Source organism: Arachis hypogaea, chromosome 20 (assembly GCF_003086295.3).
Source record: "Arachis hypogaea cultivar Tifrunner chromosome 20, arahy.Tifrunner.gnm2.J5K5, whole genome shotgun sequence".
NCBI lineage: Eukaryota > Viridiplantae > Streptophyta > Magnoliopsida > Fabales > Fabaceae > Arachis > Arachis hypogaea.
This window is the reverse complement of record NC_092055.1, coordinates 29,554,915-29,570,196: the sequence shown is the minus strand read 5'-3', so window position 1 is coordinate 29,570,196 and position 15,282 is coordinate 29,554,915. Positions and strand designations below refer to the sequence as shown.

At 34.4% G+C, this 15,282-nt stretch overlaps 2 protein-coding genes across 2 annotated transcripts; one reads left to right on the top strand and one right to left on the bottom strand.

Annotated features, from left to right (window-relative positions):
• Positions 1 to 391: 391 nt before the first annotated feature.
• On the bottom strand, positions 392 to 1,154 carry LOC112785699 (uncharacterized). The gene is made up of 2 exons (XM_025829141.1): positions 1,137 to 1,154; positions 392 to 1,054 (listed from the first exon to the last, which is right to left on the bottom strand). The coding sequence occupies exons 1-2, from the start codon at positions 1,152 to 1,154 to the stop codon at positions 392 to 394; spliced, it is 681 nt and encodes a 226-aa protein (XP_025684926.1).
• Positions 1,155 to 3,104: 1,950 nt separating this feature from the next.
• Positions 3,105 to 5,972, top strand: LOC112783725 (ferritin-3, chloroplastic). The gene is made up of 7 exons (XM_025826770.3): positions 3,105 to 3,747; positions 3,979 to 4,062; positions 4,150 to 4,210; positions 4,322 to 4,409; positions 5,139 to 5,200; positions 5,339 to 5,404; positions 5,612 to 5,972. Exons 1-7 carry the CDS (start codon positions 3,437 to 3,439, stop codon positions 5,726 to 5,728), a joined length of 789 nt encoding a protein of 262 aa, XP_025682555.1. The 5' UTR covers positions 3,105 to 3,436; the 3' UTR covers positions 5,729 to 5,972.
• The last annotated feature ends 9,310 nt before the right edge of the window (positions 5,973 to 15,282 follow it).

Here is a 15,282-nt window from a genome sequence, read left to right as displayed (position 1 = left end):
TGAAGTTGCACTTGAGCCTCATAGTAGTCCCTGAACTTAAAAGTTACTCATATTCATCCTTGAAGTTACACTCCGGGACTCAGACTCATCTTTCCAGCACATTCCGTCCATCTGGCGCTACCGGAAAGCTGAGTTGGCCTCCTTCATGACACGTTGGCAAAGAAACGGCTAGCTGACGTGGCAGAGAAACTTTTCTGATTCAATTTGGTCCCTCAATTCAAGTTAAAAACCCTAATCCTCAATTTTGAAGAACCATCTCCACAATACTCACACTTTTCTCTTCTCTTCGGTTTTCTTCTCTTGTCTTCTCCAACTTCAAAGCCAGACGGTTATGGCCAGCGTGAGCAACGCAACTGGGAGCTCGAATAACCCACGATGGACACCCCCATTCTTAATAGGTGCCTCTCGAAATAACCAAGCAGCATCCATCTGTTTCATAATCTGGAACTTTATTTTGTCTCTGTAAGAGATCAGGATCATTTGATTGAGAGCATTCATTAATAAATAGAATGACATTCAATAAACTCTCTTTTGCTATCCCAAGCATGTCATAAGCTTGTGCTATTCTCCAAAGACTTTTGGCATGATGGTTGAGAGGTTTATGAAGGCATAGTGTACGGGTAGCATCATTGATGGCAGCCAAAGGTTGTTGTAGTAAAAGATGGCATTGAACTCGATTACTATATAGAACAACTCTCTCCTTCTTGAATCTCATTGGACACAATGACAATGCTTCTGAGTATTTTAATGCAGCTCCAGAAATATTTCCAGATGAGAACAGAGAATTTCCTTCAAGCTTGACCACCAGAGCTGCAGCCTGCTTAATATGTAGATCTTCCTTGGGCATATTATTTTTCCATTTTAACCTTTGCTTTGAATTTAATAGGTTCTTAATTTGTTCACTAGTGCGACCACTAATTGAGCTTCTTCCTGACCCCTGTGACTGGATGTAGTCCTGAAGAACACTAACAATGGAATCACCAAGCTTTTTGTGGTCGCTAAGAGTTGTAATTTCGGCAAGGTCAACTAATGCAGGAACCACTTTATCAATCACCTACATAATACACGGGAAACTTTTAAGTCCAACATGGAAATCTACTTCTAATACCCAAATTATATAAACAGATAACTGGTACTTGAATAAATAAAAGCATTGTGGTAGTGATAGATTTTAGTCTGAAGGTGGACCATGGGTCAACTGTAGTATAATGATTATTAAAACCCGGAGTTTCATAAATATTACAAGACACAGATGTTTTTACTTGGTGTGTTTAATCCAAAAACAACACAAGGAGAGCAGTATAAGGAAGCATGGGCAGCAATGTATCTTAAGGATACTAATCTAAACGTGAAAGATTTATTTAGGGAAATCTGTGATGACAACAGAATGAAAAGATGGTTACTAAAACCTATGTGACAAAACTTATATGATGCACCTACTGTATACACAGATCATATCATAGTGGAGGCATGCTGTGTACTTCACTTGCTGGAAAAAATCAGAGAGCTCAGTTGATTCAGAGCAAGAGCTCAAGATTATCATTGACAAGCTTGTGAGGGTGCACCAGGATCTGCTTATCTTGGACAACCAAATTCCTTTCCAATCACTCAAGCTCTTGTGTCAAGATGAAGCCAGGCTTGAAAAATGCCTCTGCAACTTCCTTCAAGTTCATGGTTTTCATTTTGAGACGGCACCTAAACTTCTAAAAAAGAAAAGAGAGAATGAAGAGGTGAAGGTAGCAGTGGATGGAAATGATGATGAGAAAGAGAAAGAGGACCCTGTCCATCTTCTAGATTATGCGGAGGGCCCTCTTGATGAGAGACCAACACATATTCTACACAGATATTAACAACAACAAGATCAAGAGGAGATCCTTGCACCTCAGAAAGTATAGGATTGGGACCATCCGGGAACTCAATGCAGCCTGGATTCGTGTGAGAAAAAATTTCCACAATTCGGTGTACCCCAGCTTCAAAGATGGGATGCTGCAGCTTCCTGAACTCATTGTGGATTGCTCGCGCTGGCCATAACTGTCTGGCTTTGAAGTTGGAGAAGACAAGAGAAGAAAACCAAAGAGAAGAGAAGAGTGTGAGCACTGTGGAGATGGTTCTTCAAAATTGAGGATTAGGGTTTTTAACTTATTGAGGGACCAAATTGAATCAGAAAAGTTTCTTTGTCACGTCAGCTAGCCGTTTCTTTGCCAACGTGTGACGAAGGAGGCCAACTCAGCTTTCCGGTAGTGCCAGATGGATAGAATGTGCCGGAAGGACGAGTCTGAGTCCCGAAGTGCAACTTCAAAGATGAATATGAGTAACTTTTAAGTTCAAAGACTACTACGAAGCTCGAGTGCAACTTCAGGAACTATTTTGAGGTTTAAGTCTCTCATATGCACATCATTTGAAATTTGTGTATTTATTATGCATAATCGATATATTCGTCTATCTGAGAATTATATATATTAATAAATAAATATTTATTTTATTTATATAAAACATTCTAAAATTTAACGTGTATGCATTTTTTATAATACATATTATTTTAATATTAGTATTTTGTGATAATCATTACATGAACTCTTTTTGTTTTGCTAAAATATAATTAGTTAATAATAATAATAATTTTATTTTAACATAAATATCAAAAGTATTTGCTATAAGAATAATATTATTATTTTATTTTTATTTTTTTCTTAAGTTACTTCCATTTATATTTTCAGTCTTTTTAGGGCAAAATAAAAGATCAGCACTTTTAATAAAAAATAAAAATTAATTAATACTAATTTAAATATAAAATAAATAAAAATATTAGTTCTTGAACTAACGACAGTTATAAAGTCACGGTCTAATAAAAAATATTTAGTAACTTCCTAATAAAGATTCACACACTAATTTCTCCAAAATGTTCCAAAGAATCACAAATTAAAATATTCGTAAATCTGTATTATTTTGTATCATTTGCATCTTTATCCTAACACTCCCCATGCATTTTTATACGTAAAAAAATTAACCACATTGTGTAAAAATTAAAATTTTTAAGCGTTAGGCATTCCGAAAAATAAAATATTTAATAATTTAAATGAAAAAAAGTCCTATACTCTTGACTATTAAAACCCGAAGAAAGAAAACTCGAGATATTTCAGTTTCAGCGAATAAGCTGGAGAATCTCCCGGAAGACCACGAGGTCACCACGCGCCAACGCCAATCATCGAATCGTAACCGTCCAAGTGTCATAAAATCCAATGGCTGAGCCTTCTCGATCCCCTCCATTTCAGTCCCTTTCTCCACATCTCAATCACTCACACCTTCACCACACAAACACGCACAACACACACTCTCTCCCTCCATTAATATCTCTTTCCATTTCTCCATTCTCCATTCTCCATTTCTCTGTTCCCCTTTCTTTCAATCAAGAAACCAAAAAGAAACCCTAACGAAAATGCTTCTGGGAGCTGCACCCTCTTCTTGTTTCCCTTCCTTTTCTCCCCTCAACGGTGGCGGTGACCAGCTGGTCCCTCTCTTTTCTTCTGTTTCAACGTTGACTTCTTCTTCTTCGGGGAAGAGTGGTTTGGTTGTTATGTGTGCTGCGACGAAGGGAGGCTCTAACAGCAAGCCGTTAAGCGGCGTCATTTTCGAGCCGTTTGAAGAGGTGAAGAAGGAGCTCGACCTTGTCCCTACCTTACCTCAAGCTTCCCTCGCCAGACAGAAGTTCGTCGATCAGTGTGAAGCCGCCATTAATGAACAGATCAAGTGCGTTCTCCTACCTCTTCTCCTTTCTCTTTTCTCCTTATTTTAGATAAATTTGTTTTAATTAGTTGCTATTAATTCCAAATATAAATTTAGAAAAAAGTGTAAAAATAAATTATTACTGTTATGTTTGGTAGGCTTTTATTTTATTTTATTTTTATTCTGATTTTTTGGTTGCTATTGTTGTTATTATTAGGTATTTATTTATTTGTTTGTTTATTTCTGTTTATGCAGTGTGGAGTACAATGTTTCATACGTTTACCATGCGATGTTTGCTTACTTCGATAGGGATAACGTGGCGCTGAGGGGTCTTGCCAAGTAATGATTGTGATTTCGATTTTGAATGAATAGTGGAGTCTGTTTATTTTGTTATAGAGAATTTGATGATTGTGGTGCTGATTGCAGGTTTTTCAAGGAATCAAGTGCAGAGGAAAGGGAGCACGCTGAGAAATTGATGGAGTACCAGGTATAAATTACCTTCGATTGAATTCAAGAATGCAAGTTTTTTGGTTCTGTATTTGGAAAAGTGATGTTGAGTTCTTGTTATTTATATCTGTTGTTATCGTGATCTTTTCAGAATAAAAGGGGTGGAAGAGTGACGTTGCAATCTATAGTGATGCCACTCTCTGAGTTTGATCATGTGGAAAAGGGGGATGCACTTTATGGTTAGTGTTTCTAGTCACTTTTTACATTCTTTTCCCTCAATTTTTACGTGCTCTGTAATTGATAATAAATGAAGCTGTTTCCTATGTTGGATATGGATGATTTTAGTGGATTGAGCTTTGAATTTTACTATTGGACAACATTCCAACATTCTGTATAACAGATTCATAATGAAATGCGGAATATTTGTGGCAACTCCTCAATTTCGTGATTTCCATTTTGTTGTTCTTCATGTCTAGTTTCGAGCATGATCATCTACGTGAAGTATTTTATGATTAAAGCGAATTCTGATTGCATATTGTATTTATCTTATATGGATATGTTTAAGGAAAAATTACACTAACCTTCGCTAAGGTCGGGTCAAATTTACCATGATTTTCCTCTAATTGTCTGTGCTACACTGACCTTCACTAAATCCCTCTTCGAGAAAGGTTAATGTTATGCTTATGGAGGTAGTTAATATGACATTTCACCAAATACAAGGTCATTGTAATATTATCTAAACGTCAGCTGATGTCAATGATTGCTTTTATAAATTGAGGGGAATCACGATGAATTTACATAACTGTTTTGTAATATGTTTAATACTTCTGTTTGGAAGTACATTATTTCTTACCAACACATGATGGAAGCATTATTCAAAGTTTCAACTTTTTCCAGTGAACATCTTTTGTGAGTTCTCCAAGTGTTTGTCACTGAATATATTTTTTGCTTGTTTGTTTTTGTTGCAGCAATGGAACTTGCTCTTTCATTGGAGAAGCTAACAAACGAGAAGCTCCTTAATTTGCACAGTGTATGATAAATGATCTTATTTTTGGATTTGTGGCATTTATCCTCTTCCATTAATCTCATTTATGTTTAATTCTAATGTTATAAAATAGGAAATTCCTTTCTCTCCTAACGATATGCTTTTGTGCTTCTTGCTTCACAGGTTGCCACTAAGAACAATGACGTGCAGTTGGCAGATTTCATTGAAAGCGAGTTCTTGGGTGAACAGGTATATTATACTCCCTTCGTTTTCTTTGATTTATTACGTCACTTTGTGTACATTCTCAGATCAGTGTATCTAGATAGTGGATAAAATTTTGTATTGGTATTGGAAGCAGAAGGATTTCACATAATTACATCTTATGCGTTGCAATTAAGCCATTGTCAATACAAATTATGCGTTTCTTATTTGTGTTTTCTTTTGTGTTTTTGGCAGGTGGAAGCCATTAAGAAAATATCAGAGTATGTTGCTCAGCTCAGAAGAGTTGGCAAAGGACATGGTGTGTGGCACTTTGATCAGATGCTGCTCCATGGAGATGGAGTTGCTGCTTGAAGATATTGCACTGTTATGGTATATAGTTCGTTGAGGCATTTTCAAGTCTTTTAGGCTTTAGCTATCTAGAGTTGAAAAGAAAAGTTGCATTATATCTGGTCATGGTTTTCTTGTGGTTTAAATAGTGTTTTGTAGTGGACCCATGATATGATATTTTTGTCTGTCAATTTGAGTTGTGGCTATGGATGGAACCAAAGGGGTTATTGACCAAATGCTAGATAAAATTGCTTTGACTTTGACATTATGATGCTAGCGGACCCAACGTTAATATAGTAATCCATTACTTCTCTTTAAGCTGACATTTAGAAATTTAATGTGTCTGGATCTATTTGGATACAGTTCTATTTTAGGAGCACTCGTTGGGATATAATTCTTTGAACTTTTAAAATATTTTCAGGAACATTTGTTAATGTTACTGTTAATAAAAAAAATGGAATATTTTATTTTTAAAAATAAGAGGTTTTGTTAGCAACATCTTTGTATTATATAAGAAATGTAGTGATTATTAATTAGAACATTCAACTAACGGAGAATTAGTAGAGAATTCAAATGAAATCTATTATCGATGTTAAAATCGATTTTTTTTATTAATAGTACATGTTCTAAAACGTATTTTTTAATTTATTTTATTTGATTCTTTTAAATGCGGTAACTAATTAATTATTTATTTAATTTAATTGAAATAAATATTTAATTATTTAATATCTTATTTGACTATATTAATTATAATTAATTAATTACATTAATTATTTGAACTAAAATTAATTTTTAATTTGTATTAATTTTTTTTGTTTAATATATTGTACTTAATGGCTTTAAAGAAGTGGGACACATAAAGTTGGGCTCACTCACTATTATGAAGAAGCTTTTTCTTCCTCGATTAAAACTACAATCGTCGTTTTCTCTTCGCATTCCTCCTCCTCCTTTTTCTTTATATTTCTCCTCTTTTTTCTTTGCGTGTTTCATCTTCATCGTAGTTTTTTTTATTACTGTTGTTGTTGTATTTTTTCCTTATCTTTCTATTGATTTTGCAACATTATGTATTTTTTTTCTTTGTTTGATTTTTTCCTCCCAAAAAGAATTATGAGAATATGAAATAACAAAATGAAGAAGAAAATGAAGAATAAGGAGCAGAAGATGAAGAGGAGAAAGAGGAAGAGTTTTGAATTATGTAAAACTTATCAATACACATACATTGAAAATTCTTAAACATTTTTTTCTTCTTTTTTTCCTTATATCTTTCTTTCTTTTGGTTGAATAAATGTAAGTTCATCATCTTTCAAGTAATTTTGTACCATTATATATTTTTTCTTCTTCTTTGTTTCATTTTTTTTCTTTTTATTCTTGTTAAAAGAGTAAAATAAGAAGAAACTTGAGAAGATAAAATAAGAAAAAAAAAGATAAATAAGAAAAAAAAAGATGATGATGATGATGATGAAAAAGAAGAAGAAGAAGAAGAAGAAGAAGAAGAAGAAGAAGAAGAAGAAGAAGAAGAAGAAGAAGAAGAAGAAGCAACAGAAGATGAAGAGGAGGGAGAAGAAGAGTTTTGAATTATGCAGAATTTATCAGCACATATACACCGAAAATTCTTAAAGAATACACCCAAATGGTTTCATGTTACACCCAAATATCTTCATGTTACACCAAAATTTGCTACAAATACAGAAAAATATTTTCTTTAATGCAGAATTTTTACATTACATTTAATTTAAACTATCAACGATGAAATATTATTCACCTACAGAATCATAAACTACTAACGAAAAATTAACTTGAATCGAACCACACGCCAGCTACTTGATTGAATTCAAAATAATAATCAATTTCGTTTGGTTCAATTGACAATCTGAACTTGAATTATTCATTATCTTCAACAACGAGATATCTGATGATGGAGGAAAAAGAGGAAAAAGAAGGAGGAGAAGAAATTCTAATGAAAAAAAGAAGAGGAGGAGGAGGAGGTGTTGGTGAAAAGAAGAAGAACGTGTAGTAACGGTACGAAGACAAACGTGCGCGCGTGAATATAAATGACTTATATGACTTGTATAGGAAAAACGCTTGTATGTAGAGAATCATGGTTTTAAGAGTGTCATAATTAGTTATTTATTTTATTTGTTTGAGATAAATATCAAATTATCTAATTTTTTTTAACTACATTAATTATAACTAATCAATTATATTAATTATTTGATTTGATTGAAATAAATGAATTATTTTTTTAATTTGTATTAATTTTTTTTCGTGTATTTTGATTGATAATTTTTAAAAGTAGGGTAAAGTATACTTTTTGTTCCTGAAGTTTGGCAAAAATGTCAAAAATACCCCTAAGTTTTATTTTATTTCAATTTTGTCCCAAAAGTTTTCGATTTGCATCAAATATACCCTCGACGGCTAAATTTTTAAAAAATTTAAGACCAATTTAACAATAATGCATGAAAATTATGCTTGATTTGTTTGTGTTGAGGATTGTTCTTATGAAATTGTTGTTGAATTGGTCTTAAATTTTTTGAAAAATTAGCCGTCAGGGGTATATTTGATGCAAATCGAAAACTCCTGGGACAAAATTAAAACAAAATAAAACTTAGAGGTATTTTTAAAACTTTTATCAAACTTCAGAGACAAAAAATATACTTTACCCTTAAAAGTATTTATAAGATATTTTTTATTTATTTAACTTACTTTATCGAATCAAATAATTATAATCAATTTATTATATTAATTATTTAATTTAATTAATTTAAATTTATGTTATTTGATTTAATTTATTGTCATATTAATATTTGAGTTGTTATTTACTATTTTTTTATTTTCTTTCTTAATCTTAAATATTTTTATTTTAAATTTTAGATTTTTATTTATTGTTTATATTTTTTATTTTAGTATCAAATCTAGTATTTCTATCAATATTCCCACCATCAATTATATGATCGTGAATATTTTTTTAATTTATTATAAAAAACATAATTTCATTCCTTCCTTTTTTTGTTTCATGTATTTTTGTATTTCATAACTTGTTCACGGTAAAAATTATATATACTAGAAGAGAATCTCATTTTTTTACTAATTGCTCTTTTATTGGAGAATATTTTTTTTATGATGCATTATTTCTATTTTTTTAAATAAACTATAAAATATTATTATTCGTTATTACACTTTATCTCTTTTATTTCAATTAATTTAGCATAACTCTTTACATGTTGAGTCTTCTCAATGTTTAAATTATATTTCTTACGTGCTTAATTTTATTTTTACTTTGGGTGATTGAACGATGAAATAACATCAATGAAGGATGTTATGTGTCTTTTTTTTGTCTTTTTGGCTTACCTCCCGTTTTGTAGGGATCATAAGTAATTATATACAATGGTACTTATGCATGAAGGAGAAGTATAAATTATATCCTATCTTCTCTTAGTAAAATTTTTATCATCCATTTTAAAATAAGAAAAAATATTATAATTACTTTAAACTAATAGGTCTATCATTGTTGTGGACGACCATAAAATTTTGAAAAAAAAAAATAATTATTTGATGGTTATTTTATTTAGTCTAATTTATTAGTTCTTTTAATCGAATATTATTTTAGATTTATGTTGTACTCAAACATTTTAACAAAAGACATTTAAAAGGGTGTAACCCTTCTTAATTAAAGAATAGATAAATTTATATGCTTATTACACAATGGCTAACACCTTGGATTAATATAAAGAAATAGATTGAAGAATTAAATAAAAAAAATTATCATTTTGGTAGAGTTTGAAGATAATGCACTTGAATATTGGATAAATTTTTATTGTATATGATTTTATTATTTTATATTTTATTTTTTTTGTTTGAGATTTTTTAATATTATTTCTTTGTATCTTAGTATTTAAAAAAAATTGGTCTAAAATATATTTTTGCGGTCTAATAATATTTTTTATAAAAAATAATACTAAATTAAACATAAGTTAATCCCAATTAAAAGGTTGTGTTGATTAGTATAAGTATTATGTATTAAATTTAATTTTTTTATATATTAATATGATTGATTGAAAATAAATAATAAATAACTAAAATATTCGTAATTATTTTAAAATAAATAATGAAGTAAGTTATAAGGTATTACTTTATTTGATTTTTTTGATAATTTTAAAAATAAAATGTTAGTAATTATATTAAAATAGATACTGAAATAAATTTTATGGTACTTATTCATATCTGAGCCTACTAAATATAAGCCTACTTAACACATCCTTTAGCGGACAAGCTACTTTTAAAGCTGGGCCACACGAAGTTGGTCTAAAAGTGAGAAAACCAACCCGTGTAGCCTTATTCATATGGGTCGAACTTCACTTAGATGCGGGTTCCTACACCCACATCTGACCCAACTTGGGGAGCAAGTTAGACGCTCTCCTACTACTTCGGTTATCACCACTAAGAAGATAACCAAATCAAACTTGGGGGTAATTTGCCACACTATAAAGGAATAACTGCTCTTGATCTTCAGAAATCATGTCCAAGAAATGACTAAATCTTACTTTTCTATTCTATAAATACACCAAAATTCAGGTACTATTTTCATCCAATCTCATTTAAAACCTGCTTAAACTCTTGATGACTTTGGCATTGGAGTCCCTTGCAGGTACCCCCCATTACCTTCCAGGCAAGGACGTTAGATAAACCACCGTCCCGACAAGCAAGTCAAACCTCTCACCCAAAGGCGTTTGGAACTCATGTTCAGGCCCAAATCCACCTGGGTTTCAGGTAACACCTTGGAACATTGGCATCGCTGTCAAAAAGCTGTCAAAAAACTTGGAAAGTCACCTCTAAGATTGAAAACAAAGGTAAAAGGGACGGCGAAACGACATCAAATTCTGTTCTCACACTAGAAGTCGCAGCCAGAATTGTCGTACTCCATTCGTAGCACCCCTTCCATCTCCACACCCTCACAATCAGCTTTGCCAACCTTTACCTCAACCTCAAAACTCCCACAGCCTGAACTCCATTATTCACATACCTCATGCTGAAGTTGAAGGACGTAGCACCGACAAAATTCAAGGGCTGGTGCACAACCACTTTGGCCAACTCGAACCGTTGGAATATGCGTTGGCCTAACAGAAGGAACTAAGCATTAACTTAAGAAGGAGATGCAATGAAAGAGGGAGGCTAATGAGAAGATCAAGAAACTAGAGACAGAACTGAAACAGGAAGCAAATCTCCAATTGTTAGTATGACGACACCAACTAGTACCATGGTGGAGACGACACCTTCTCGGAGGCCATTATATGGGCAGAAATCCCCAAAAGCTTCAAAAGCCTAGAGATAACTCTATACCATGGGATTACCAATCCAAAGAACCAGCTCAGTAACTTCAAAAGTTGGATGTACCTCGCATGAGTATTAAATGAAACTCAGTGCAAGACTTTCTTGACCATTCTCACAAAGGCGACCCTCAAATGGTTTGATGGGCTACCACTTAGGTCAGTAACATATTTTGATGATATCGCTCATTATTTCTTAACTCACTTCTCCATTCAGAAGGACAAGATGAAGCATGCTCTAAGCTTATTCGGGATAAAACAAAAAGCACGGGATTCACTCTAAGCCTACATGGAGATATACAACAAATTCTGCTTGATATATAGCACTTGCTCGCTGAAGTAGCTATCATAGGCTTGATAAATAGATTGAGGGATAAACCATTCTCCCAATCCATCTAGAAGCGCCACCTGACCTCCATGGCTGACGTGCAAGTACGAGTTGGGAAGTATATCAACATGGAAGAAGCAGCACAACTAAGAAAGTCCTACCAAGCTCAAGACATTAAAGAAGTCTGGGATAGCAGCAACCACAAGGATAAAGACAAGAGAAAATAAGAAGACGAATTTTTTCATAACAAAAGATACCATTCCTAACCCCTAAAGAGTTTCGCTGGTGGAAGTTTATAGGGACATCTACAATGTTGAAAAGCTCCCACCACCTCGGTAGATCAAGAGCAAAAAAGGGGCAATAAGATAGAGTACTATGAGCATCATCGAATATATGGCCATTATACCAATAACTGTTACAACCTCAAAAACATAATAGAGAAATTGGGTCATGATGGTTGGCTAGATAAGCACATTGCCCCTACCAGGTCGAACAATCGCAGAAGACAGGACTCTGACAACAAATGGGGTTCTTGTGAGAAGGACAAGAGTGAAGACCAAGAAAGGACCCTGAAAAGGCACATCCATGTGATGGAGGATTTCTAAGTCGTCTCAGAAAAGACATCTCAAGGAGGTCTACCAGGTCAGGATAGGGAATCAAGAAACTGACATTCTCGGCCAAGATAACCTAGACGTGATCACTATGGTGCTAGCAAATGCCAACTTGTATTGAACCTTGATTCATCAGGGAAGCTCAAAAGATATTATATTCATGCCGGCTTTCGAGAAGCTCAAATTGGAGCCCAAAGATTTGAAGGACTATCCGAACACATTGTTCGAATTACGTGATACCTCGATTCAACCATTGGGATATATCACCCTCTACACGACCTTTGAAAAAGGGCCAAAGAGCACGACTATAAAGGTCGACTATGTGGTTGTGGATACCCCATGACCTACAATACTTTGATAGGTCAAAGCACCTTGAATCAACTTTCTACCGTGGTCTTAGGCCCCCACTTATGCATGAATTTTCTAACCAAGAACACGGTCACCACGATGAAAAGAAACCAAGCGCTTCGAAGGAGGTGCTACAATGAAATTTTAAACTTGAAAGGACAAAAAGATGGATGAAAAGTCTCTATTCTTGAGCTTAAGAGACTAATGAAAAAGGAGCAGCTTCAGCCATAACCCGAGGAAAAGATAGAGAAAGTACAATCAGAGACAACTTAGAGAAGACAACCAGCATTGGAAAAAACTTAGAAAACAAAACTTAAGTAGGAGCTCATTCAACTACTGCGCAACAATGGTGACCTCTTTGTATGGAAAGCCTCTGACATGCCAAGTATAAAAACCCGAACTCAAGACTCATAAACCAACAGTGTTTCTAGGATCCCAACCTATTCAAAAAAGAAGGAGACAGTTGAGTAAGGAACGAACCAAAGTCGAGAAAAAATAAGTACAAGCCTTGCTAAAAGCTGGGTTCATTAAAGAAGTCGAGTTCCCTCTATGGTTAGCCAATGTAATGTTGGTCAAAAACTAAAACAGTATGTGAAAGATGTGTGTGGACTACATCAACCTCATCAAAGCTTTTCCCAAAGACCCATACCCGTAATCAAGCATTGATGCTTTGGTGAATTCAAGGTTGGAGTATGAGTTCTTGTCTTTTATAGATGCCTACTCAGGATACAATCAAATCTCGATTTACAGTCCAAATAAAGAGAAGACCTCATTTGTCACTTCAAAGGTTAACTATTTCTATGTGGTTATACCTTTCGAAGTAAAGAATGCGCGGGCAAATTTTCAGCATCTGATGAATAAGGTTTTCTGACCTCTTTTTGGAAACCTTATAGAAGTCTACATGGACGACATGGTGGTAAAGACAAAGGAAGCCTCCTTGTTGACTTTTGACTTTTCGAAAGTATTTGCCATAATAAGATAACATGGGATGTGACTAAATTACACCAAGTGCACATTCGCTGTGGAAGCCAGGAAATTCCTCAAATTTATGTTAACCCAGAGAGGAATAGAGGCCAACCCCAAGAAGTCCTCAACCATCAGCAACATGAAGAGTCCAACTTCCATCAAAGAACTACAACAATTAAAGGAAATGCTTACTGCACTGTCTTGGTTTCTTGTAGGCTCAGCATTGAAGTTACCATTCTTCTCTATCTTAAGAAAGGACTCCGACTTCACATGGACAGAAGAATGTGAAAAGGCTTTCCAAAAATTCAAGGAATACCTAGCACAATCCCTGATTCTCTCAAAACCTAAGGAAAGAGAAAAACTCATCCTCTACTTGGCCATGGCAGAAAGAGTAGTAGCCTCTGCTCTTATCCGATAAAATGAGGAACGACAACATTCAGTATACTTTATAAGCAAAGTACTCTAGGGATCCGAGCTTCATACTGGAAGATAGAGAAGTTCGTATATGCCATCGACTTATCCTTAAAGAGGCTCCGACCTTACTTCCAGGCTCAAGCAATACGAGTCGACACCAACTAATCGATGAAGAGCATCCTGCAAAAAATAGACATCACTTAAAAGAATGCTACAATGAGCCATATAACTCTCTGAATTTGACCTGAGGTATGAAGGCCAGATCGTTATTAAATCTTAATGTCTAAATAACTTTGTGGCAAAGTATGCAGACAAACTCAATGAGTGGACCCGACCACCTGGCACATCTTCGCCCTCTAACAATCAGACAGACTTCGACATGTTGGGAAAGCAGAAGCTCAGAAGGTCGTGATCCACAGTGATTCACAAGTCGTCACCTCCTAGATTAATGTCATCTATAAAGCTAAAGATCCCTGAATAAAGAGATATCTAGAGGTAACCGTTAAACTTCTGTTTGCATTTTAGGAAGCCATAGTCCTACATATAGCCTGGGAAGAAAACAAAAGGGCAAATTTCTTGTCAAAAGTTGCAAGCACCAAACCCGAAGGCAACAATAGAATCCTGATATAGAAGACCTTGCAAGAATCTTCCATCTCAAAAAGAGAAAGGAACTTCAAAATTCATGGCAATATTGGGACAAAATTTAGGATGGATAACATTATACATCGATGTCCTCAAGTTTGACATACTCCCGAGTTATCCAAAGAAAGCTAGAAGACTTGTCTGAGAAGCGCAACACTACACGATGGTCAAAGGAACTCTTTATCGATGAGGTATATCCACCTTGCTACTTAAATGTCTTCTGACTTATAAAACAGGAAAAGTACTAGAAGAAGTAGATAGCAAAATCTACGGCAACCATCTCGCTTGGTACCAAATCTCTTACCAAGAAGTTGTTAAGAGTTGGGTTCTATTAGCCGACTTTGGAGAAGGATACCACAACCTACTTACCAAAAATCCTACCATGCCATAAGCATGCAAACTTCTATATGGTACCACCTGAGGAAATGATTAGCATCATTTCCCATGACCATTCTCTAAATGGAGAATGTACCTACTCAGACCTTTTCTGCAAGCACCAAGTTAAGTAAAGTACTTGATAGTTGGAGTCAACTACTTCATAAAGTGGATATAAGTCGAACCACTATCCTCCATTATAGCTCGACAAAGTCGTAGGTTCTTATGGCAAAACATCATAACTAGGTTCAGAGTCTCCTACTCAATTGTTACATACAACGGGACCCAATTCATCAACTCTTGTTTCAGAAACTTGGGCTCCGAGCTAAAGATTAAACATCATTTCACCTCAAACAAGCACTCGCAAGCAAATAGATACGCCAAGGCTGCTAATAAAGTTATCATCAACGGGTTCAAGCGACGACTCTACTCGGCGAAGGGGACATGGGCATAACAACTCCCACATCTACTCTGGGTATATAAAAAACTCCCCAGTCTACTATTGGAGAATCACTAATGAAGACTAAATACCGGTTTAAAAATTCGCAAATTGAAAGTTTAAGTTCGTTA

Bases quoted from the DNA above. Each gene is read 5' to 3' on its own strand.
- LOC112783725 (XM_025826770.3), top strand. From the start codon at position 3,437: ATGCTTCTGGGAGCTGCACCCTCTTCTTGTTTCCCTTCCTTTTCTCCC. The intron at 4,063-4,149 runs GTAATGATTGTG...TGCTGATTGCAG, and splicing joins GCGCTGAGGGGTCTTGCCAA to GTTTTTCAAGGAATCAAGTG. The intron at 4,211-4,321 runs GTATAAATTACC...TGATCTTTTCAG, and splicing joins AGAAATTGATGGAGTACCAG to AATAAAAGGGGTGGAAGAGT.